Source organism: Brachyistius frenatus, unplaced genomic scaffold (assembly GCF_029030835.1).
Source record: "Brachyistius frenatus isolate BFR_SWC_R1_liver_20210118 unplaced genomic scaffold, ASM2903083v1 Contig_28, whole genome shotgun sequence".
NCBI lineage: Eukaryota > Metazoa > Chordata > Actinopteri > Embiotocidae > Brachyistius > Brachyistius frenatus.
This window is the reverse complement of record NW_027210627.1, coordinates 2,309,388-2,335,542: the sequence shown is the minus strand read 5'-3', so window position 1 is coordinate 2,335,542 and position 26,155 is coordinate 2,309,388. Positions and strand designations below refer to the sequence as shown.

The following is a 26,155-nucleotide window of genomic DNA, read 5'->3' as shown; positions in this document are numbered from 1 at the left end:
TTTATAGGGGAATGAATTGATACACTGAAAAAATAAATGTGAAAGTAATTAAATAGGAGAATTAAAACAAAAGTAAATAAATACAGAAGTAAATCAAAACAGAAATACAAATTTGACACCTTTTTATCAAATGATTAATGCCTTTGTTTATATTTATCATTATATATATATATATTTACTATAATTTAAAACATTTATTTCCTTTAGTAAGAAAGCATCTAAGACTCTAGAGTCTATACAATAATGTTTGTAATTATTTAACACATTTTGTCTTACAATCAATTTTGAGATGGACTCTTTGCGGCAATGTTTCAGAAAGAGGAGAGTTACTTTCATCTTACGAGTGGGCACTTTAAAGACTTTATCAAACTTCCGGTTGCTGTCGGTCGGTTTCAAGGCCGCCCCAAACGTCGAAGTCGTCCATGAACCAACTTTATACAATTTTTTTTTAAATATCCCATAAAAACGTGTTAAAACAGAAATACGTCCTCTGTGTGTTCTAAAAAAAAAAAAAAGAAAAAAAAAAGGAGTAAACCAACGATAAAGACACGTTTTGTGATTGATATTCGTCGAATTAACACTCCAAATAAAACCAAAAGTAAAACTAAACATTCGTTTTGAATTGTCCAAACCTTTCCCCCCCCCATAGAAGTGAACAGGCAGTGCGTTTAAACGCACAGAGACCGTAAAAAAAAAAAAAAAAAAAAAAAAAAAAAGGTTCACATCCTGCATTGTGGCTTTAAGAAGCGGGCTTCCTTGAAACTGTCAAGTCTCACGTTGGTCAAATTGAACTTCTACAACAACTTTAAGAAATAACTTCTTTTTTTTGTTTCTTTTTTAAGACACTTTTAACCTTCTTTTTCTTGGAGTGATTTGGTCCGACGTGGTTTGTTTCGCAGACTTTCCGGGTGTTTGGAGCGCCTCTTTATTCCTGCGCTCAGTATGCGCGTTTGCAGACAGGGAGTGGCAAAATATAAATCTTTTTTTTTTTTTTTTTTCTCTTTTTTCTTTTGCCACAACTCCTCCACAACTAATTTTATACAGCGATAACGTCCACCGTGTTCGGATCAAATGGACCGCTCGTCGTCGATAATCACGCAAGTAAGGAGAGACGAGGAGGAAAATGCGACTTGTGAGGAAGGTGAGTTTGGGAAAAAAAAAAAAAAAAAAAAAAAAAAAGTTTGCGGAGCTGCGCGCACGACAATGTCAGCGGGGCACGAGACGAGCGCCGCGGGGGCTCGTGCGCAGCCACGGTGTCGCAAATGTCAACCGTTTCTCCTTTTAAAACACTTTCCCCCGGTTCAGAAACGGACATGTCCGTGACTTGTTCTACTTTTCGCCGGCTCCGAGTTAGTTGGTAAAGCGCCCCCCCCCCTCCTCCTCCGGCTGTGAGCCTTGTGTGTGTGTGTGGGGGGGGGGGTTAAAGGCCAGAGCCGCAGCCTGTTGGAAGTTTTAGAAGCAGGAAGAAAAGAGGAAAGTGGATTTAAACGAGTACCAGAAACGGCAAGCTCGTTGTGTTCCGCAGAGGTTGTTGTTGTTGTTGTTGTTGTTTTTAAAGCGGAATGAGAGTTGAACAGCAGAAATAATGAGTCCTTGCAAAGGGGGCGGGGCCACAGCACTTTTGACAGTTCACTCTGCTCGGTTTTGGACTTCAAGCTGCATCACTTTTTTTTATTTTTTTATTATTTCTGTCTGTTTACGACACTGTGACCTCCCAAATCTCACGCACGCGATCACGGAGACGTACTTCTTACTAAAAGTTGAGATGCTGCGCTCAAAACTGTCAATAAAAACCTTTTTATACGATTTTACAAACCAGCAGCCTATTTATTTACAGACGTGGCGAAACATCCAGTGGTGGGCGTGAAGTATTTAACGCCTTTAAAGCACCGATACAGACGTGTAAACGAACTCGATTGCAAGTAATAAAGTAATAAATAAATAAAGTAATAAAGTATATACCTACCTACCTACCTAAAAGCCCTGCGTGAAATATCATACACATTATTATTGCAGTTATCGGCTGCAAAATGTTGTTAAAGTGAAAGTAAAAAAAAAATTTTTTTTTAAAAAAGCGCTTGCCTGGCCACTTTTGAATGATATTTTCTTTACGTGTCATCATTATATTATCAATACTATCAATGTTAACGTTATCAATGTTGCTACCGTTGAACTACTTTATGTCCAGTTTTATATCCAGATACGTGCGATGGGGTCCACAGATGATTACTGGGAGAGGAAGTTTTGGGCCACAAATTTGTTCCATTTTGGGATTTGTTCTCATTAACAATACATGTTATTGTTGAAATGAAACCACGTGAGAAGTTTAGAGGAAAAACGCTGCGCTCTTGTCACTTAAAAAAAACAACAACAGATTGGCAGAAATAATGATAATAATGTAGTGATGCTTCTTGTCTGGGTTTAAAAATGGATGAACTCTGGTTCGGTGACTTTTCTCTACACAGAGAGATTCCAGGGTTTCATTAACAGTAAAAAAAAAAAAAAAAAAAATTACAAAAAACTTTGAAGCATCATCACCTAAATTATACACATTATATTTGTCCACATTTGCTTTGACACTTTTTTTTTTTACTGTTTGAGACTCGTGCAATTGCTAAACAAAAAAAAAGCACCCTCGTATCCGCTCGGTTTTCAGAACACGATATGGATTCGCCTCGGCAGCTGCAAGCCGGGCCGCTCACCAAACCAAAGCCATGTGGTTGATCATCATGATTTTGTGACAGATTAAAATCAGGGAACAATTATAGTATTTTTTTTTTTTTTACTCTTGTAAAACCTCAATACGGTCACACGAAAGTTATCTCTAAACAGCGCCCAGTGATGAAACCTCTTAACCCGACCAACCCGTGACTTATCAAAAAGATCAAACTGTAAATGAATACAGGAGAGTAGAGTACCAGCAGCTACATAATAATAATAATAATAATAAATGACAAATGAATACATGACAAATACTTGACAGGGACATTAACTGTGTATGATTACAAAAAAAAGTAGAAAAGCAAATAGATGTTGTATTTCCATGGATTGACAGAAAGTGATGTTTGTATTTGGACTTGTGTTGATGGCGCTGATGAGGCTCCTGTGAGGAACTGCTTATTGATAGTAAACCTTAAATACCTTAAACGGACTGTTCTTAAAGTACCGATGTTGCTTCTTTGAGCTTTTTTTTTTTTTTTTTTTATGGCACCAACATAAAGGAGGCCTAAGGTCTTTGTTTCCTTACAGAGACACAGTCCTGAGGTGATCTGCTTGGGTTCCCATAGTACGTGTTGGCTCTCTCACATCACGAGGCCGAAAATTTAGGCATCAGAAATACTAAAGCCCTTCAAAGAAGAGAATTGGGGGTCCCAGATTTGTAATTAAATGTTTGATCTTATAGCTCCCGGTGATTTTGTTTGGTACACAGTCCTCACTCTGTGGCATCCCCCTCGCCCCTCCCCAACAACTGAACCCAAATGGACCAATTCACCCAGCAAAACGTACGACAAAGGAATGTGAAGAAGTATTTTGAATACAAATACATCCAGCGGAGCGCTTTGCCGTGAGCGTTTAAGGGGAGTCCCGTCACAAGGTGGCAGCACCGCCCAGCTTACGTGTTAAAACCGACTCCAGCCGGGGCTCTCGGATTACTTCCTGCCGGCCAAGAGGTCATGAGTCCGAAACGTGGCTACTGTCCAGAAGTGAGGGCCCGGAGAGGAAGGAAAGAGGCCGCCTCTCTTAAGCCTCTCTTTAGTTTCACAAGCTCTCCTGCAGCCGCCGGAGGTGTTAAATGTTCTTGTCTCGTGCTCTTTGCAAAGCTCCAACGTCCAACTTACCAAACGTAACTCTCCTCCTGTGCTTTTGCTTGCCGTACGTTTAGTTTGTCTCCGTTGCTTCCGCAGTGCCGTGGAATATGCCGTTTTATAGGCGGCATTAGGCTGCTGGCGATGTATATTTATAGCTTGTATGCTTTACAGTGTTCGTTTTTGGCACTATTGAACCACATGACATGTTCGCTGAAGTCAGTCCAGCAACTTCCAACTGAAATACCGACACTTGACTTGAGACAGACTCCCAAGGTGAACATTTTCAGATGCAAAAACGTTTAAACCTCCATCTGACCCAGCTCGGCCACCGTGAATCTGCCGTACCATCTGCTCTGCGGTGGGTGGGGGGAGGGGGTCTACAAGTTGTCAGATTGTAACAGAATATCGGGTGTCAAAGTGGCGGAAAGTCGGTCGCGGGGGTCCTCGTTCTTCCTGCGTCCGGATAGGAATAGAAGCAGCCGAGCGCACCGGCACGCCTCGCCCGAAAGGGTCCCAGATAAACCCGCTTTCAGCTAAGTAGGCTGAAACATGCTGATGTGGCGCGAGGTCGTTGCTGCCCCTCGGAAATGCTGTAACCTCATTATCAGCGTCTGAGCCTCCTGGACGGGGAAGTGTGAGGAATGTTGCAGTACAGTTTGCTCCGTACTCATTTCTGCTTCCTAAGTGAACTGATTAGACGAAGACACGAGGAGCAAATAGAGAAAATCCGCTAAACTGCGTTTGTAATCCCCCCCCCCCCCACTTCGCATTACTATCTGGTTGCGGATCGGTGCGGAGCACTTGGGTACTGGTCAAGTGTCGGGGCGAGACGGTCGTCCCTGGTCCGCCAATGCTTTGTACTTGACCCAGGATCTAGTCCGCTCACGTCGCACGGTGCTGCCCGAAGGGGTGGGCAAAACGCTGACGCCGTTCAGTGTCAGGCGAGGGCATTTGTAGCGAAAACATTATTCGATATTTGCTTCGGAAGTATTTGGGTAATATTTGAAGGCCCGCCCTTCCGCTGCTGCTGGACGTACGCGCCGAACGGCGAGCAACGGCGCCCTCAGCCTTCGGTTTGTGAACTGTTGCCCCGAAGCCCGTCCGTCGCCATGTTGCTATTCTGGAGCCGGAGGTGGCCATATTTGGACGAGCCGGAGAGGAGCGAGCGGTGGATCCGAATTGATCCACGAGGACAGTACACCCGTCCGCCCATAGCGGAAGCCTGTCTACTCCACGGGCCTGTCAGTCAACACAGACACGCCCCCAAGCATACACCTTTTTGAGGCCTAATATCTCATTAATAATGGGATTATTTTCAGACCACAAACAATTAGAAGGAGTGACTTTCGTGAATGTGGAAAAAAAAAGTATTGACTTTGTATTTGATGAGAGAAGTTGAATGGGAATCTACAGCGCTGGAGCCTTTTTTTTGGAACCGACCCCTAAGGGCCCTCGCTGGTATTGCACTTTATGGCACTTGCGCATCTGCCCCACTTTTTTTTTTTTATATAACCCGTAAACTACGTCATCTTTTATGTACAGTCTATCGTGGCTACACTCGTATCACCTTCCCACTTTATATTTAGCCATGTTAGTGGTGGGTCTGTGGGGACGGTAACGCTTGATGCTCAGTTGATCCACCACTTTGGTGTAGACTGAAATATCTCAACAATTATTTTTTTTTATTGAACCTTTATTTAACCAGGAGAGTCCCATTGAGATTAAAAATCTCTTTTTCAAGGGAGACCTGGCCAAGACAGGCAGCAACATAAGAAAGACATAGTCACAGACAGAAGAACACAGAATGAGACAAATTAAAAGAAGTTAAGAGTCAGTTACGTAACCTGGTTAATTTAAAAACATCGACATTTTTTGGGAACCCGCCTCTATTTCTTTCATTTTAGATTTAAAAGCAGTAAGTGGTATCAGTTCTTTGAGTTTTAAATCATTCTGCAACATATTCCATGACGAGGGTGCGGAGTACACAAAAGCCCTTTTTTTCCCCCATTTCCGTTCTGGCATTTGGGACAGCGAGCATGAAGGAGTCCTGAGAACGCAGGGAGTATTGTCCGGCGCTTTTCTGCACGATGAAGACACACGGGTAGTTTGGGAGCAGATTGCCTTTTATAAATGAAGGTGTACCAGTGACGGAGCCTACGGGGGTGGGGGGGCAAAGCAGGCCATCCTACCCGAGAGCACAACGCACAGTGGTGAGCACGTGAATTGCCGTGAAAGTTGGTGCGGGCTGTTTTTGACGGCTGATGTCGTCTTTGCATATTTCTGCTGTTAGCATCTAATCTCCCGAACATTTTACCAGCAACGTCGTCTTCTCCTTCTTCTGCTGTTTGATGGCAGTTGGCAAACAGCTTTTAGGTGCATTACTGCCACCGTCGGTAGCAACGCGTTACCACGAGTGACTTTTGAATTAAAAACAAATTTTATAAAACAAAAACGGGGTTTAACTATCTGAACATTGCACATTGCATTTCTTGTGAGCCATTACAGCGTCACAATACTGGTTCCTATTTCGCCGGTGGTCCGCGGATCGGATGCCGAAATAGAAATTTTCCCTTCAACGGTACAGTTTTAGCTACCATCCAAACACAATGTTGCATATCAGACAATTATCTATCTTTCGATTTGTACTTGGTGACCTTTCTTATTTCGGACCTTAACTCATTCTAGCAGGAGCTGGCGCTGTCTGTGCAGCCTGGGATTGTGTTTATGTTTGCAATGTAGGCGGGATCATTAGGACGTTTTGGGAATGACCTGATGTTGCAAAGTATACAGTGTCAGTGGTTTTCATTTTTTTTTTTTTTTTTTTTTTTTCCATGTCTCGAGCATTTCTGCACAAACGTAAACACACAGCTTAGCCATCTCCTGCTGTGTGTTGTAGGTGACACAACAAGGTTTTGTTTGTGACTGTTTATGGCCCGCTGTGTGTATGCTGCACTATATATATATATATATATATATACACCTAGAATCTCATCACTAACCGCTGTCAGCAGCTGCTCTGGCCGGCTATTTTAAGCACGCTGATGTGTAATATCAGAAGCGGTAGCTCTCTGGGCACCGTCATGTTTTTTAACAAGCTTCAGGCTTCACCTGCCCAGCTCCTTCACGCATGTTTTGAACACAAACCTTTCATCTCCGGACCAAGAGCGGTATGTCCCGACAAGCGTCCCCTGACCATAATGACCGCCCTCGAGGGCTTTCGGACGCTTTCAGCCCCGGTCGAATGAAGCAGTCAACAGGCCGAAGCCGTAGGGAATAAGGCCTGTAAGTAGGTCAGACTTGTTCAGGGATGGAGCTGAAACTGGGCCAAACGAACGTTTAATACGTCGTTTAACTGTTTAAAACATCGCCGATATAGTTATTGATTAACAGACAATGGAATTTAATTATGGCAATTTTGTCCTTATTTCATGTGTTTTGTCCTTTCCCGTTTTTCAGTTTCTCAGGTGTCTGTTAAAAGCCAGCTTTTACCTTAATAATGATGAGATTGTTATAATAAATATAAGATTTGGGGCAGTGAAAACAGACAACGTTATCAGACAAAATGGCTTAATAGTTACAGAATCCTGTTAGCTGCAATTAAAGAGCTGCTGAGCAAAGCTGCTGTCGAGTTAAATTTAAGATTTTTGCTTGAGAACCCTAACTTTTTCATTCTTAAAAATCATTGTGAATTAATTTCCTTTTAAAAAGAATAAATCATTTTTTCATTAGTTAACACATTCTTTGCTGCTTCTATGAGTCAAGTCTGCATTAATCAAATTGATCATGGCATAAGGAATTAACATTAATAACAGTTGAAAGTTGATACAATAACAAATCATTTCAGTTTACGTCATCTTTGATGGCTTTCCATCACTCTTCCATACATACAGGAATTTATTTAAATGATTTGTGAGTGTGTTTGGGGCTTGACAATAATTTCTGCAATCAAAGCTACAACATTTATTTGTCAGACCAGCTGGTTTACACGTTCAGATTGTCTATTCAACATTAAACATATAGAAAAGGAGTGTAACTGTTTATTGATTAATTTAGCAACCATTTTTCTTATAACTGAATTTTGGTTTTGGTGTATAAAATCCTCCCCCAAAAGAAAAAAAAACATGCTTATCAAATTTCACTTAAGGCTGAAGTGATGCCATCATCACTACTAACAAATATGATTTTTTTTTTTTTTTTTTTTAGTTTCCTATCACAAAGCATGAAGAAACACAGGAAATGGTAACCGTTGAACTAATGATCAGGTAAATTCAGATTATTTCACGTAAAAAAACAAAACTACGACCGTCCACGACACATCCAGTATTTCTCCGTTTGTTGTTTTTCCTCGACATGGTGGACACCAGATACTTTCGCAATCATCACGCATTTACACTCAAAACAGGTTGACAGGTCCGCGATGCGCCCCATACTCGGGCAACAGATTTAGTCTTGTCTGAGCGGCATGCTAATGGCTCAGCTGACAGCTCTGACCGGCCATCGGGGCTCAGCTAATTTGCCAGAGCCTTTTTTCTTCCTTTGTATACGCTGCCTCTCATCACTCCGACACCAGTTGATGGAATGTTTTCTACCTACGGTGTGTGCCAATGGCAGCTCCTATTTGGGTCGGTTGGTGTTGGCAAATACGAGCTCTTGTGTGCCACAGCGGCAGCTCTTTTTTTCCGCGACCAAAACTCAAAGAATTGATGAAGCAACCGTTGTTTTGTTTGTTTCTTTGTGCATTCAAAAACAAAGAAACATTGAAGCAGAAGAAGATTCAGGTTCAGAATAACTTCATTTATGAAAACGCGGTTGTTATCGGTGCTAATATGTATTGACCTGACAGTATTTAGACATTAATTACAGCCTGTAGTTTTATTTTTTTTTAATGGCGGCATGTATTTTGAACGTCAGTTCTTCATGTTGAATGGCACTTTTTGCAAGTGCGTTCGATTCTTGTACCCGTACAGGTTGCTGCTTGACGTTAATGTAACACTCTGTCATATACGGTTTAACAAAGTCAAATATGTTCCAAAAAACTGGAACGACATGAACTTTTCTTTTGTTACCAACCAATAGACAAACTAAGGATTAGCGACTGCATTAAGCAGATTCTTGGTATTTATAACAACAAATTATACACTGGTCCAGGGTGTCTTGACGTGACTATTTTGAGGCTGAAATGTACACCTCCGCTTTATTGTGCAATGTATTTTAACCTTTTGCTGCACAGCTAAAATAGCCAGTCAATACACAACATAGCAGAACACAGCAGGGGTCCTGCCGGAAGGAACAGCTGGAGTGATTGCACAGCTCGGATACACTGACAGAGCACTGGCACCGATGCCGACGTAATGCCATGAATCAAGTCCTGATCACACCGAAACGCAGCGGATAATGTTTCTAAGTGAATGATGTAATTGAGCTGCAGCAGTGCAAATACACAAGGAACATGCCCGCATGTCTGATCCCACTTTTGATACGTAATTAGAGCCCCCGTGTTACGTCACGCGCAGGACGATCCTGATCGCTTCTATTTGGTGAGGTTTATCCATTTTGAATTGCAAAAGATAGACTATTGATGATATCGGGTTATGAGGGTGCAGTACGAACACCGTGACTCGAATCTTCTCTCTTGTCTTGCTACCACCCAGGTTCCAACGAGGGTTCGGCCTCGAAGAAGCGTCGCAGCAGAGGCCTCCTCCACAACCTCTTCTGCTGCCTGTGTCACAGAGAAACCGAGCCAGCTTCGGTGAAAAACAACGTCCCCCTCCTGGTCGAAGAAAATGGGAGCCTGTCGAAAGTAAGTTAATCTCTCGCCGTCTGCCTCTCACTCCTCCCGGGTGTATCGACTTTCGCTCGCCCGCCGTCTTCATCGTCTTCCGAACAGCACGTGGTCGGCGTGACGGGCAGCCGTTTGATACCTCGAACACATGTTTCCTTGGCTCAAAGCTTTTCACGATTACAGCCGCATCCTCTCTCAGGCTGTAACGTACGGAAAAAGTATCAAAGCTAAAGAGGAGCACGTGTTGCCTGAAGATCACGTGACCCGCAGAGATACTAACGATCAAGAGGCGACCTTTGCTTCGCAGCTGAAAACTATGATACAGTATCAGGTGCGATTAAAAGTGTGCTGTTCGTAAACCTGTCTGACATTCTTGAGAGTTTAGAAATACGAGCAGGAATTATTCAATAGTTTAGAAATTAATAAATAGAGACTAAAACCAGACTGATGATTGATATTTTGGGGCCAAAACCAAAATTCAGGAGAAAAAGAATTCAAATATGAATATAGACTTCACTGGTACATCGCAGATAAAAAAAACAAAAAAATTGTTGAAACCCTAACCATATTTAGTAAAATGGGTTTTCATATTACCGATACTAATATGTCTATAATTGGCCGATATCGGCTGATGATCGACCGATCAATGTATCGGACGGAATCCAATGGAGACTTGTGTGAAGGATGCTTGCAACGCGTGACGGAAGTTTAAAGTGATCTGTGTGTAAGACCTTGATCCACCAATGACAGACAGCTATTCCTTTACGTAAAATTTTTTTTTGACAATTGGCAATACACCTTTTTTAAGTGAGTGTATTCTCGGAAAACAACATGTCTTTTGGCAGTTATGGTCTGAAGATCAAGTGGTCAAGGCGTTTTCAGGTGTCGGTTTCAAATTTATGCCTTCGTTCGGCCTTTTATAGAGATTTGATATTCCAGAAGTTATTTGTCACGTCTTTCCAAGCCCCCAAAATAAATTTCTTGGTCTCTGGCAAAGGGAGGGTCCAGTCAAGTGCTAGACTCAATTTTGGTTGTGACAACCTGTCATGTCAGCGCGCATGCTGCTCCTGTTGCTATTACTCCGGCGGGCGGGCCGTGGTCTCAGTGTCTCCCGCCCACCCCCCACCAGCTCTGTGAATATCCACTCTTGAATGGACCTTCCAGTTACCTGCCAGTCATTTGGAGTTGAACCCTGCAGGAACCAATGCGTGGAGTAAAAAAACAACTTTGAACAAACATAGTCCAGACCGCGAAATCATTTCCTGATGTATCTGGAAAACTCTGAGCAAAGCAAAGTCTCTGGAGAAGGGGAGCTGTCTACCGGAGCCATGCTTGCTGAACAATGTCAGGGCACCAAATTACCAGGAGCCGCAGATCTAACCGGCGCGTCGAAGGGAAGTGCTGAGCTTGGCGTGGAGGTCCTTGAGGAATACACTGCGCAGACTGTCAGCGGAGGAATGAACCCTTCTGCCCTGCGTGTGGAGCACTGCGACAGGAACACGCATGAGACCGAATCCCGCACTTATTGCAATGGACCTGCTGAGAGCTTTGAGCAACATTCGACGAGCGACGGATTTTTCGAATCCGACCGGACCCCCGACGAGTGCGAGACTTCGGGGTTAAGTCGACCATGTGACGAATGTGCTCAACACCGTGAGTGTTTTAAACCTTGCAAGTCCTCTGAGCACCGCACTAATCGTAGCTTAGCTTCCGAATGTAGTCCTTGCTGTGAACACCGTGCGGAACGCCTCCAATTATTTCAGCAATGTGAGCCCTCTGATCAACAGTTCGAGTCTTCGGACTTTGAGCCAGATGAATTGGAAGTGAACTGTGACAGTTTGGGGCCGTGTGAAATGTCTGATTTCATACCTGAATGCGCCGACCGCCTCCGGTTACTACAACAACACGAGCCGTCACAGCAGCGGTGCGAGAGCTTTGACTCCGAGCCAGACACATCAACGGAGGACTCTGAGCGATGGGAAATGTCTGGTTGCACGGCTGACATCTGTGACTCGGTGGACTCACTGGACTGCGGTACTGAACTTTGTGAGGACGACAAAGTTCAGTCGGATTCTGAATTTCAGGACAATGATGTGAATGATGAGAATGAAGACAATGATGAGAATGAAGAGGATGATGAGAATGAAGAGAATGATGAGAATGAAGACAATGATGTGAATGAAGACAATGATGTGAATGATGAGAATGATGAGAATGATGTGAATGATGTGAATGATTTGAATGATGAGAATGAAGACAATGATGTGAATGATGAGAACGATGTGAATGATTTGAATGATGAGAATGAAGACAATGATTTGAATAATTTGATTGATGTGAATGATGAGAATGAAGACAATGATGAGAACGATGTGAATGATGAGAATGATGTGAATGAAGACAATGATGAGAACGATGTGAATGATGAGAACGATGTGAATGATGAGAACGATGTGAATGATGAGAACGATGTGAATGATGTGAATGATGAGAACGATGAGAACGATGTGAACGATGAGAACAATGAGGGCTGTGAACCCGAGCAAAAGGAAGTGGAGTCTCACAGATTAACAGGAAACGCACCTGTCCGCGTCTCCTTCGATGACAGCGAAGATGTCCAATTTGCAAGTGATTTCTCTGAGACATACCTGTACGACGAAGAAAACTCCCAACAAGCTACTACAACAGACAATGAGGACTCTGAAACGGGCCAAGATTTTGAACCGACACGAACGTGTGCCGCTTCAGAGAAGTGCAACTCCGAGAACAGCTTTTGCGCCGAAGAAGACGGCTCCTCCGATTGCTCCTCCGTGGAAACCAAATCCTTTAAGACTTGTCCCGACGGCAGCATCCCCTCCGACCCCTACTCCGATTCATCCGGGGAATCCGAAAAGGGAGCTCGGGAGGACTCGAGCGACGAGCAGACGCAGTGGGACTCTTTTGAAGATGACGAAGAAGTACTGCGAAGTAACAAAAGTAACGAGGAGAAAAAGAAAACGCCCGCTGCCGACGTTGCCATCGAGGATTACTTCGATTTGTTCGACAAAGCCGACTATCACGGGCACATGTTTGCGCAGAAGCAGCGTTACATCTCCTGCTTCGACGGGGGAGATATCCATGACCGCCTGCATCTCGAAGAGGAGTCGCAGAAACGTGGTGCCAAAAATGTGTTTACTTTCGAAGAAGCGGACGAGGAAACGAATGTAGAAGAACCTGATGCGTGTCCTGAAGATACTTATGAGGAAGATGGAAGCGAAACAGACGAGTCTTTTGACTCGGACAAACCCCCCGAGGACTGGATCGTAGCGCCAGAATCGAGTTTACCGGAAGGCGAAGAGTCTGAGACTCATGACCTTCACGCAGACAACAGAGACGAAGCGGAGGACGATGAGGAAACGTGTGAATGCGACGTTTCTGAGGTCTGTACTGCAGAAGCTGAGGTCTGCTTGTCCACCTTCCACAAGGAGAGTATGTTTGCACCGTGTGCCAAGGACATCTCCGTTGAAGGTGATGCTTATGAAGATGACGTCTGCGGTGTCCCCAATTCCGAGTATCTTGGTGACGCCACCTCACCAATCGATGAGACGGAGGCAACTGGCGCCGATGACAAAGACGAGACTGAAGTATTCGTTGCGTGTTCAGAAGTGGAGCCGTATTGGTTGCTTGTAGATAATGAAGAAGAAAACGGCGAGTTCTGTGAGCCAGGTGTTGAGGACTACTACGCGCATCAGATTAAAAGCGTTCAGTCGTCGGTTAAACAAGCCTTAAATGGATTTATTATGGAAGGAAGATCATACATAATCAATGGAAGAGCTGCTGGAGATGCTTCGAGGAAAGAGAGAAAATACGCCCCTTCGTGTCTGGCAGACAGGACTCGAGCGACGAGTGAATCGGAGACCGAGTTACAGGTCTGCCCAGGGGAGGGCAAATCCGTCCGATTTGGGATTACTGAAGTTATCGAACTGAACGGCTCCGCTGCGGAAGAAATGTTCTACGGGCAAACTGCAGAATCAGACAATGAGCGTGTGTTGAATGAAATTTCAGGAAAAATAAAACCCCCTCTAGATATTATTCACAGTGTTGCCCCAGAACAGGCTCAAATCGAGGGCCCCGAACAAAGCAGGGATTCAGAAGAGGAGCAGAGTGACGATGAATCCTGTGAGCCTTGTGAATGCGAGTACTGCGTCCCGCCGACAGAGCAGGTATTAGACTGTGGGTGAAACTTGAAATAATTCGCAGGCAAACCAGCTCGGCCTATTTTTACGTCGCCCTGCTGCCGATGATGCGGCAGTGAATTAGTTTCAGGAGATCTAGACTTGGCGACATTGTGCGATATCCGTGTCAAACTCTCCAGCCCCGCCATTATGCTCAGGTGGCAGCTTCCTAGACACGGACAAACACATGCATCCCGTGTTGCAAGCTGCTTGTTTGGTCTCACCGGCTTCCTTTTAGAAGCAGAATCAAATGAACTCGCTGAAGGACGAGACACAGTACGGCAATATTTACATGCTCCATCAACGAGGCAGCAGCTGTAGCATCCAGGGTTTCCTGTAACCACTCACAGAAACACCACAACACAAATCAACCTCTTAGGTGACGAGAAACACACAAACACAAACACGCGCAATGAGCTGAAGGACTTCTGACACATATCGAGACGGTCACTTTTTACGATTAAAGCGACACTTTATCTTTCTTATATTTTCGCTGCTGCTCTTTTTGTAGAAAAATGAAAGCGCTTTTTAATTATCAGGGTGAATCTTTGTCATAAATGAGCTGCAAGTCTTAACCGTCTCTTTGTCTTCAGATTCCAGCCCAACCACTGCTCCCACAAATGAAATCGAATGATGCGGGGAAGATCTGTGTGGTCATCGATTTGGATGAAACATTAGTGCATAGTTCATTTAAGGTAAGTTTGCACATGTGACCTACTTTCTCATATATTTTTTAAAATATATATATTATGTGCTGTTGATACTACTAAAATACAAAAAAACTGTGATGTCTTGTCTTAAATGCAAGAAATCAACATAAATTGTGGTGAGGTTGCCTGGCAACCAGGAAGTCCATGCTCCCAAACAAAACAAGAAAAAAAAATCCAGCACACACTTCAATTTGTATTTTTTTACAGTGTGGTTTTAATACAAAAATGACATTTAAAGTGTTCAGCTTTAGAGGCAGACATTTTTTAACACAGGAACACAAACAGGCTACCTTCTAACATGGCTTTTATAGCCTGATTTCATCATGTATGCTTGGCCTTTAATTATTGAAAAGTCATTTTCTAAGTATTCAAACACACTGCAGCTTGATACACACACTCACTTCTGTAAAGCTTCTATATCGAAGCAAACAATCTACTCGCAAAGCAACTATTGCCTGCAAAAAAAAAAAACTTTTTTACAGGTGCTTTAGTTTCATAATGTATAACCCACCTGCAACCTAAAATATAAGTGAGATCTTTGGAAAGTTATTAAAATCAGATTTTCTACAAAGTAATTATTATATCTCTATTGGTTCGTTATAATAATGACGTACAACATAATTAGAAAGAGAAAGAAAAACAAAAACGTGTCAGTGCACGAGTGTTCATTTATTACACGTGATGTGATTCATGTCATGCATAATTGCAAAACTCAATGCGGTTGGTTTCTGAAGCATGCTTTGGGAAACCGTATTGAGTTTTACAATTATGTGGCCTCCATTTGATCAGTTTAATACCTTTTAAGGTAGCACTCGGTGAACAAAGTAATCAATGCCAAAAGTCTAGGCTCCTGTATCACCACAAATTATGCAATGAATGCCATGTGGTGTTTAGCCCTTCTCATGTCACAGACTGTCCAGAAGCATGTCACTGGATATTGCCATTAGCTCTGCGTAAACAGGGTCAGACTCTGTGAACTCCGTGTTTAACACAAGGTGGATAATAAAACTCATTATTACTCTGACACACAAGCTAAAAATAGCACAGTTTAAGGGTTGGTTGTACGCAGGTTGATTGGCACATTTTTGAAGCTATTAAAAATAAATTAGATACTAAAAATAAATCAGCTTGGGAGTGCACAATGTCTGAAGTATTATATGTCGTCTCATGACATCTCGTGACTTCTGAGAGCTTCAGACTTCACATTTGGAAAGGTTTAGGTAAGAAATGTGTTTTTCTGCTGTTTCCATTTCCAAACACTATGAAACAACTGAAATCTGGTTACAGGAAGAAAGAAAGAAAAAACTTTTTTTTTTTTTTTTTTTTTCATTCGATTAAAATATATCATCATGGATAAAAGAAACGATTGAAAGGTGATCTTTTTTTTTAAATTTTTTTTAATAAAGATCTGAATGGTGAGGTAACCAACTTTCACTAAATGCAAAATGATGGGGAGCCATAGTTTAGAAAAAAGAAAAGTGGCTGGTGAATTTTTTTTTAATGTCTAACAAGTCAGGGGAAAAATAAGCGGTATTTGCAGAATTTGTATTTGATTTAATGCAAGTTTAAGTTCAAGCTGCTTCTGTTGCCAGTGGAATTTCATGATAAAATGACTTTATTAACTAATTTAAATGCACAGTCTAAATAATTTCAACCAGCTGCACGGTGCAGGAAATGACATAAAGCAGCGTGCAACATAAAGAATATAGTACATTAACTATAAATGCATATTTACACTTGCTCTTTATGACTCATCTGATTCAATCTTTACTTGCGTTACCTCGTCGTACACCAATTTAGGCCATGGTGTTATGCCTTATATAGGACAGGCTTGAAATGATGCTAACATTTGAGAAGCATATTTCAAGTGTGCGAATAGCCCAAATAAATCAGGCCTTTTTATGAGCCTTGTCACTTACTGTAGCGCACCTATTTCAGTGATTGAGGTGACATGAGTGAAATGATTTGCAGTGTTGTGTTGTTACAAAAAAAAAAGAAAAAAAAAGGGTTGAGTTGGCGTCTTCACGTCTGTGCGAGACAGCTTCATTTCTGATTTGTTGCCATCGTTCTCATGTCTGTTAGAAATTGTTGCTTTCCTTCGGTGTGATGATGATTTTTAATTTGTGCTTTTGTTTTGAACAGCCGGTGAACAATGCAGATTTTATCATTCCAGTGGAAATTGATGGGACAGTTCACCAGGTAGGCACTTGATATGCTTAAGTTACCATTTCCTGTTATTTTGCTGCAGCGCATAGAGCATATCACCAAAGCACAAAGCAACCATCGCGAGAGTTACCCAGTCATTTTCTGCAAGCTGGCCAGACTTCCTTCCAACAGCCCCAAAAATGTGCGCGTAAAATGAATGCAAACAGAATTCATACAGAGCGCCATTTTATGTGTACTCACCATCATTGTGTTGTAAATTTTATCCACCAGAAACTAAAATCTGTACTATAGAGTGCATCATCTGTCTTTTAACGGGGCGTACGGACTCTGTATGAATCCTGTGAACCCTCAAGTATTAAAACGAGGGAGTAAAAGGAAAGAATCAAAGTCTCTCCGGTTTGCCCTGCAAAACACTGCGCTCGTGGCCTGACAGAGCTGTAGCCCTCTCTGTTGATGGCTCGAAGCAGCGGGCGTCTATTTCAGTGGCCTGACGAAATGAAGAAAGCCTGGCAGGCTTCTCAGAAACCACTAGCCATCAATCACAGGCCGTAGAGCATAATATGCCCCCGCTCGTTGGTGCTCGTTGGTAGTGGCAGTGACTTTTCCCCTGGAGTCTTTAAATGGTAACTACAGCGTGTTGTGCTCGGCCTTCCAGCGGACAGAGGAGCTTTGTTGTCCAAAGGGCCTGGGTCTGTTTCAAGTAATCCAGGATAGGCTTGTTAAAGTGGGGAAAGCCTATTCGGGATGACTTGGTTCAGAAACAAGGCCGTCAGCATCTTAGTGGAAGTAGATATAAAGTTCTGTTGAGATGCTTTTATGCATGTTTTAATCAAAATATGACATATTGTTTGTTCAGCGTCATTTAAAGCAACATGCAATTACAAACATTTCTGTTATTCCTTTACATCAAACGACACCTCGATAATGACGGACCAGTTACATCTATGAATTAGCTCAGATAGGTTGACCTCAGATCTTAACCCTCTGAACTTATCAACTGCTGGCGGGTTTGAAACGCATGTTATTTATTTATTTTTGTATTCCATTATTCACCATAGTAACAAACTGAAGAGATAGAAATGACTGTAATATGCTCAAATTTCCAACAATCTTTGAACGTATCACGGGCACTGAACACCTCCGTCCAAAAAAAACCACCATTCTAAGCATAAAAAGAGTGATAGTTCAACCAAATAACTTTATTGAACATGTCTCATTTAAAAAAATAAATAAACCGTTTGTAGCATTTAGATTCTATTAAAAAAAAATAAAAAAATTCTGTGCTCTTCACCGCAACTGGGAAGCCTTGAATGAGTCAGCTGAGACCAACAATCTTATGACAGAAATTCTGTGAATTCTCAACTAAACTGCACCCGGAGCTCAGAGGACATAGGACGGAGAAGTTTGTAGAAGTTATAAAAGCATAAATAATTCAGTATGTATAGCGTGATGATCGTCCCCTTTTTTTTCCCCACAAAATGTTCGGTGTGTATATAGTGAACCCTCGTTTTTCGCGGGGGTTACGTTCCAAATAGAAACCGTGATAGGCGAAATCCGTGAAGTAGTAACCTTTATTTTTTTTACAATTATTATACAATGAAATACTCCATAATACATTGAAACCAAAGAACAAAACCTTTTTACAGGCCCAAGCATTTGTTTAACAAATAAAAGTACTGTATAAATGTTTTTTTTTACAAATAACTACTGTACTGTAAAATAATAAGTTTAATCATCAATACGAACTGAAGGCTTCAAATTGCTGAGATCGGCACCGGCCCACTGCGACCCGAGTCATTGGATTAGAACGGGAGGAAATGAAAAATGATTATGAAAAAAAATACAAAGTACAGTCGGACAAATAGTGACTCGTGTATTTCACTGCTCTTCTGACTGAGCTGCTGCATCCTGACTCCGCTCTGCAGCGGTTCTTTCTTCTAAAGCCGGCGGTGCAGGTGTGGTTTTTCGAGAGAAGAACATAGTTATCGGTAGTTGTTGTCGCTCTTTTTCTTCTGGGCAAAAAGATTCTTATAAACCGACATGCCACCATCGATTATTTTTAATTTGGCAAGCTGTTTTACGTACGTGTACATATTAAACCGCAACGTTATTGACAAACAGGTAGAGAAGAAGCGGAGAGACTGTTTAGCCAATCAGAATGCAGAACACAATGCACGATGCAAATCCGTGAAGCAGCGAGACCGTGAAAGGTGAACCGCGTTATAGCGAGGGTTCACTGTATATAGATTGCATCTTTTTTTTTTTTTTTTTTATCTTTCTAAAATAAATGATCAAAGAAGTTTTGTTATTTATGACATTTTAACTGCAAAAAAAGACATTTTGGATTCCACCCTACTTCTGCTGCTTCCATAGAGGTGCAGGACTTGCTGGTGCAGTGAAAGGGAGGAAAACTGTGACGGGAGCAAAAACAAAAACAAAAAAAACAGAAACTTCCTGGGGTTCAGAGGCTTAAAGAGGATTCATTTTTCTGTTGTTTATATATATATATATATATATATTTTTTTTACCCTGACTTGTGTTCCAGATTCTGTTTCTAATAACAGAAGCACCACTTGTGGATTTCATGCTGCTCTGCCTTTTCTGTCTGCACGCAGGTGTATGTTTTAAAGAGACCCCACGTTGACGAGTTCCTGAAGAGGATGGGAGAATTGTTTGAGTGCGTTTTGTTCACCGCAAGCTTATCCAAGGTCTGTCCTCAATCTACATTCCTCTCTTGCTAAAAATCTGGCAGCAGATTGTTGGCCAGACAGTGTTGTGTGGATGGTAACTGATGGGCACTTGGGGTGCAAAGTGACGACTGTTCTGGCAAAACGTTATGCTTAAGAGCTACTAGAAGCCCAGGCTCATTTTTGTGAGGGATTTATAGGTGTCCCTCCACGGAAGGACGTATTTATGACTTGCGTCGGGCGATTGCGTTGACACTTTCGCCTCGAACATTTACTTCGAACCGTGTCAACATTGACTTGACTTTCTGAAGCATCTGGTTAGTCTCACGCACACACAAACTTCTAAATGCATTCCCACGTCTCCGGTTGTTCAAGTTAAAGTCCCCACTTGGATGTAAAAACGCACACACACACACACACACACACACACACACACACACACACACACACACACACACACACACACACACACACACACACACACACACACACACACACACACACACACACACACACACACACACACACACGCACAGTTGTCCGTGTTTGTTTTGCTGCTTTTGAGTGTGGATATCTTGTTTGTAGTCACCGGCGTAACTGCTGTACACCCGTAGAATTACAGAAAGACAAACGTCACTTCATTTAAAGCTAACTCTTTACTTTGTTTTGCTTCGACAGTACGCCGACCCCGTTTCCGACCTGTTGGATAAGTGGGGGGCGTTTCGGAGTCGTCTCTTTAGGGAGTCATGCGTCTTCCACAAAGGGAACTACGTCAAAGACCTGAGCCGTTTAGGAAGAGACCTCAACAAGGTCATCATCATTGACAACTCGCCAGCCTCCTACGTCTTCCACCCCGACAACGCAGTACGCAATTTTATATTTATTTCTCTGCAGCACACTGACAGACAGTGTACCTGTGTGTTTTTCCACCAAAGTCTAAAATGAAACATTTGGAATAATATCAGTACTAGAGATACAAAGAGCGATTAGTTTCATCATCGATTCATCTGTTTGTTTGTTTTTTTCTTGATTCATCGATCAGCTGTTTGGTCTTTAAAATGTCGGAAAATGGTGAAAAATCCGTCCATTAATGCCAAAGCTGAAGATGCAACCTCAAACTTCTTGTTTTGTCCCAACCAACCGCTCACAACCGAAAGATATTCGATTTGTCATGAAGGAATAAAGGAACCAAAAAAATATTCACATTTAAGAAGCTGGAATAAGAGAATTTGAACCTCGAAGCAATCATTCAAATAGTCCGCAATTAATTTGAGTAATTGTTGCAGCTCTAACCAGTATAGTGGTACACATTTATTAGGCGCTTTAAAGTACTGAAAAGGAGCTCTAATTCCACCACGTGTTTCTTTTTCACACCTCCAGGTTCCCGTAGCTTCCTGGTTTGACGACATGTCAGACACCGAGCTCCTTGATCTTATCCCCTTCTTTGAGAGACTTAGCAGAGTGGACGACATCTATGATATTCTCAAGCAGCAGAGGACTTCAAGTTAACAGAGGCGGGACCCTAGTATGAAAATAGTCACCAGCGGCTGTCGTCATGGGGCCATGGAGGCTGGTGGGCCACAGGCTCCACAAGCGCTTCCCACTACAAGGACCACACTGCAAAAAAAAAAAAAAAAAACCCATCATTTAATCTCATATTCTCAAGCATATTGGAAAAAAAGAGAAAGCAATCAAATGGCAGCTGAGTTTGGTATTGTTGACAGTTACCAGATCCATGTGACACATTGCCTTCTCTTTTCTGTAACGACAAACTTGATATGGGATTAAGTTACTTCTGTTAGATATCTTTTGCAGTGCAGCTAGTGCGTTGTTGTTGTCGTCGTTATGTGACGGCAGTGACCTTTGTGAGTGTGCTGTAAATTTAGATTGTGTGAACACTTGTTCACGGCCTTTCTACAAACGAACAACCATCAGTCATTTTAATGTCAGTACTATGTAGCATTTGTAATATTTGAAGCTTTGACAGGTAAAAGAAAAAGAAAAACGCATTCGTGACTTTCCCCTTGAATCCCATTAACTTTATAAACATACAGAAGACAATCGATAACTCTGGAGATGTTTGTTTCAACAATTTTTTTCAAATGCATTTTCAGTTTTGACAAGATCCAAACACTGTGTACTTACTGTGTGTTTTTGGAAAGATTTGGACAACAAACACCAGTTTTAAAAGAGAGACTTCTGTCATTGGATGCAGGCCTTATTCAGTACATTATAGATAATTAATATAATCACTAAATCCTAATATTACAGGAATATAATTTTGAATGTGTAATGATAGTTTCAGAATTATTATGCCCTTTTACAAAAAACACAATTCTTGTTTTGCAACATTGCATCCCAATAATTAACTTTTTTTTTTTTTTTTTTTAATATAAGGCCGATAAACCTATGTGTCTATTATATGTAGATCTGGAGTAGCATTAAGGGGAGACACGGCAGGTGAACTGGGTATAACTTTTGTTTCACATTTTCCGAAATTGTATTTTGAATCTGCAAATAAGGCGTTATCAAATTAAATATGCACTAATTTACATATAGTTCCAGACCAAAAATCCAATAAATGGATAAAGCAGGGTTAAAAACTTGTTTTTAGTTGATGTATTAATGTTAAACATCTTTACGCAGGGGATTATAGATATCTCTTTTCATGAAAATACTGTTAAAAGCCATAAAAAAAAATATATATATTTTTTTAGAAAAGATAAGAATAAAACTGGAAACTTTAATGTGTGTAAGTGCTACTAAAGTGGAGATTTTTGACTCAGAGCATGAAAAAAAACTCAATTTGAGAATAAAAATCCTTTGAAGTTGTATTATAAACTTAAACGCCATTAAAAAAAAAAAAAAAAAAAAAGTCCTCATCCTGTGTGTATGAAACTTCACAGTTTTATTCCTAGCTAAATTGTCAAGGTTTTTACAGAGGGGTTGGGCTATAGATCATCATGATTCAACATTTTATACGCGCTAACTTCTGGTGAATTTTGGAGCAGTCGAAGCAAAACACAAACTGTACTAAAATAAACAGTTAAATGTGTATTTTGAAAGTTTTCCTCTCACTAGTCTGAAAGGATACGAAATCTCATAACTGACCCCTGCATGCAAATGAATGTTTTTTTTTTTTTTGCCTGCAGTGTCTCGCCTTGAGAAACAAACTGATCGGACCTTCCGTACACAGAGATGGTGAGATTGTTTTTTGTAAATATCAGGATTTTAAGCATTCGTTTTGATTTGCTCTTAAAGTCGTTTTATCTAATGTCGTTTTATCTAATGCTATTTTATGTTTTGAATTATTAGTTGGACTGGCCGCCACGGTGCGCGGCTCATCGATAATGCAATACTGTTTAATGTGCGCGGGCGGAGGTTGTAAACTGTTTGACGTTTGATTTGAAAGCACACTTTGGATGCCTCCTGTCGGTGAACTTGAATCTAAACTATTTTGTCCACAAATGGAGTCAAGTGTACGGCCTTATTGATCTGTATGTTCAGTTTGACAGGAGAAACTTGTGCCAGACATGCTCGACTCCTGATTTACTGGAGCGAGTGTGTGTACGTGTGCGTGTGCGTGTGTGTGTGTGTGTGTGTGTGTTTGTATGTGTGCTCGTGGATTTCAGTGGGATTGTGAGTATTTCTATCGGTTTCAGTTTAAACAATGTGTGAAAAACCATAACCTGTCTCGAAATAATGATTTAACTTTTTTTTTTTTTTTACTGTTTGCAATATTAACATTGTGACTCGAGTAAAGAAACTGGTTCAAACAAGTGAGTTCTTAAATCGCTGCTGATGTTAAGACTGAAAAAAAAGAAGAAAACAAAAAAGAGGACTAGACGTATTTTTACCTTGCATCAATAAAGCATGTTTTATTGAAACGGGTCATATTTCACTACAGTACTTGATTTAACATACCTAACGCTCAACACAACATGGCACAGCTGGAAACAAAGTCAAATGGAAAAATGGAATATGGAACAGATTTCATATGAAAACCACTATCATTCTCCACTCAGCAAACGTAATACTCACTCATCAAAGCATTTGAGTAAATCAAGCATGCCCAGATTATCAATCAAGGCGATCAAGTAATTTCTTTTAAACCTATTTATTTCCTAAATCAACCTCGTTTGGCCCAATGTATTTCCATTACAAGCCCCTTGCTGCAAAACAGAACTTTCTTCATTCAAACTTCGCAGCAAAACATTAAAAAAAAAAAAAAAAAAAAGATTTTCTATACAATGAACAAATGATAACGATAGACATTGTGAAGTTTAATGAAATGATCCATTCTATTTGACGTGGATATTTAGGGGAGTTGACTGAAAACTAATACTTTCTGATGGTGTTTCTGTTTTTTAAACCGAAAGAAATCTGAGTCACTGTCACAACAGCCACACAAAACCATGCTCTGATATATGAGGAAGCTAAACAGTTCAAGGTGTATTATGTCAGAGATTGCTTGTGTACTCTGTTAGTATGTTATTTTCTGGAGTTCTACAAAGGAGAAAAATGGCATCTGGAGCAAAAAAATAAAAATTAAAAAAAAAAAAAAATCGATTTTCTCACTGGAAAAGACTTCATGATGCTGAGACCACATGAACAGAGGCAGATCCGATGTATATAGTTATAAATTCAAGAGATTTTATTCATGCATTAAATCCATATTTGGCCTAAGAATTGGCCAAATTATTCAAAATCTCTCTACAGATATTGTAGTTGGATCTAACCACAGACTTGTCTTTGTTATTTATTGGCACAAATACACATTCAGCTTTAGCTTTCATAACCCAGTAGCAGTCAAATTACGTTCACACAGGACATTATTTACACTGAAACTGCAATTTGTATGATGGCAAAGGAGCCGTTTTAAAATATCTTCACACGCTATGACAAATTTTATAAGAACAGAAATCTTTGATTCTCAAAAGCAAATGATGAGACAATTAAAAGAAACTGCATGAAAATCCATCACAACCCTGTTTAAGCCACTTTTATAGACTGTATGTAAATATCGAAGCGACAATGTCAATGTTACAACTTCAAAGCATCAATATGTTAATCAATCTGTGTCCATCAGGTGATGACGGGTGAGAGATTTCACTCAGGGATCACCTGTGAAATTTGAGCAGAAACAAAAATTTAGACGGAAGACCGGAGAGCAACAAGGCTTGGCCTTATTCTACACGTGTGTGAACTGTCTGCTACACGATAGCCCGAACAGCATGTTCTGAAAACCTGCTTGTACTTTTATTAAGTCTGAACTCTCACAATCAGCGTGTGGTTCCCAAACTCTTTTGGTTGTGACGCACTGAAACAATTGAATGGACAGATTTATTTTTTTCCCCCTTCCTTATAAAAGACTCAGGGAGCTGAAATGATTCAAGTATTGGACCAGAAAAAAAGCACAAAAAAAAAATAGAGAAACGTCTAGGCTGCGTCTCAATTTGCGGACTTAACACATCAAAGCAGAACTTTCCCTCTCGACCTCTCTTCTGCCCCCAATTCCTCCCTGCGTATATATATATATATATATATATATATATAAAACAGACAGGTTAATGTTGTCTCAAATCGCACACTGCCGTTCTGCACTTCCTGGAGAAAACCACAGCATTTGAATGCACCAGCCGCCGACATAACATATCTGCCGGTTTTGGTTGTGACGGCTTCTATCCGACAGCGGCAGCACTTTCGTGCAGACAACCCGTAACTCGTGACATCTTGTATACGTGCAGCGCGGTGTTCCACAACAGCTGCAGCTTCCCCGGCTGTTGCAGGTTTATCGGTCCCCTACTTCCGCTGCATCCCCGTAACGGCCACCGTTGAGGGTGAAAAGTGGTGCATCGTTTCAGACTCAATTTGTGAACCGGTTTGAGTGCACCATCCGAGTACTTGCAGTGCGCCGCACGTGTCCATTCTTGACAGTGCACTGAAAATAGGGAGCGCGAGTGTGCGAGTACGTGATCTGAGACACAGTCAGCGTCTTAGTTCACGTTCACTGGAAACGTTTTACCCCTAACGGTCGCCATTTTGTCTACGTAGCACAAAGGGACCTCCAACCTTTTTTTTTTTTTTCCAAAGCCACTATACAAATGTAAAAGGTACATGTCCGCACAAATAAATAAAAAAACACGATACTGCTGTTGGATAGAAGCGATTAGTGTGTTTATTGTGTGTGTGTGTGTGTGTGTGTGTGTGTGTGTGTGTGTGTGTGTGTGTGTGTGTGTGAGACACAAGTGAAAACGGTAGATCATCTGCAAATGTTCTGGTCATTTCTGTTCAGTGCAGAACTGCATTTGAGACGACCGTACCCTGTCCAAATCCACATACAAGACAAGTAAGTGTACTAACATGCATGATAACTAATGTGAACTGAGGCACAGCTGTATGTTGTGCAAAAGAATTTTTTTATTTTTTTCTTCTTCTTCTTCTTCCATATTCCAGTAATTATCTCGTGTCCCATCAGATTGACCTTATGCCCTGGTTGAATACCACTTCACTGAGTTTTTATATCGCAAACCCAGTCATAAAGCAGAATTATTTCCTGAATATTAAATGTAACACCCGAAGTCAGTTAAACAAATAATATTCTCAGATTGATGTTCCGGTAGCACATGTTCGTTTTACATCACTGGACCTTTTTGTACCACACCCAACCGCATCAGCACAATTTGCACTAGGTGCAATTGCACCACTGTTTTAGGTGTATATATGTATATATACTTATTCATTTCTATCCCGGAAATATGTCTATTTATGTTTTATATGTCTATTT

At 41.3% G+C, this 26,155-nt stretch overlaps 2 protein-coding genes across 14 annotated transcripts in view; one reads left to right on the top strand and one right to left on the bottom strand.

The window, feature by feature from the left end:
* The first annotated feature begins 723 nt into the window (after positions 1 to 723).
* ctdsp1 (CTD (carboxy-terminal domain, RNA polymerase II, polypeptide A) small phosphatase 1) lies at positions 724 to 23,260 on the top strand. Of its 2 annotated transcripts, XM_069698918.1 has the most exons (7): positions 724 to 1,141; positions 9,461 to 9,609; positions 14,399 to 14,500; positions 16,658 to 16,714; positions 19,297 to 19,389; positions 20,047 to 20,232; positions 20,749 to 23,260. In XM_069698918.1, the coding sequence occupies exons 1-7, from the start codon at positions 1,072 to 1,074 to the stop codon at positions 20,875 to 20,877; spliced, it is 786 nt and encodes a 261-aa protein (XP_069555019.1). In that variant the 5' UTR covers positions 724 to 1,071; the 3' UTR covers positions 20,878 to 23,260. The 2 variants fall into 2 exon arrangements, with proteins under 2 accessions (XP_069555019.1, XP_069555020.1); XM_069698919.1 differs by lacking the exons at positions 724 to 1,141; positions 9,461 to 9,609 and adding an exon at positions 13,491 to 13,793.
* The window catches only part of obsl1b (obscurin like cytoskeletal adaptor 1b), a 36,166-nt gene continuing 33,229 nt past the window's right edge, over positions 23,219 to 26,155 (bottom strand). For all 12 annotated transcript variants that reach the window (XM_069698877.1, XM_069698878.1, XM_069698881.1 and 9 more), the window contains one exon: positions 23,219 to 24,492. In XM_069698877.1, the coding sequence (XP_069554978.1) occupies positions 24,482 to 24,492 (11 nt within the window). In that variant the 3' untranslated portion in view covers positions 23,219 to 24,481. The remainder of the gene's footprint in view (positions 24,493 to 26,155) is intronic.

Excerpts from the sequence above, each read along its gene's own strand:
- ctdsp1 (XM_069698918.1), top strand. The coding sequence starts at position 1,072 with ATGGACCGCTCGTCGTCGATAATCACGCAAGTAAGGAGAGACGAGGAG. Across the intron at positions 1,142-9,460 it reads AAATGCGACTTGTGAGGAAG|GTTCCAACGAGGGTTCGGCC; the intron begins GTGAGTTTGGGA and ends GCTACCACCCAG. Across the intron at positions 9,610-14,398 it reads AAAATGGGAGCCTGTCGAAA|ATTCCAGCCCAACCACTGCT; the intron begins GTAAGTTAATCT and ends CTTTGTCTTCAG.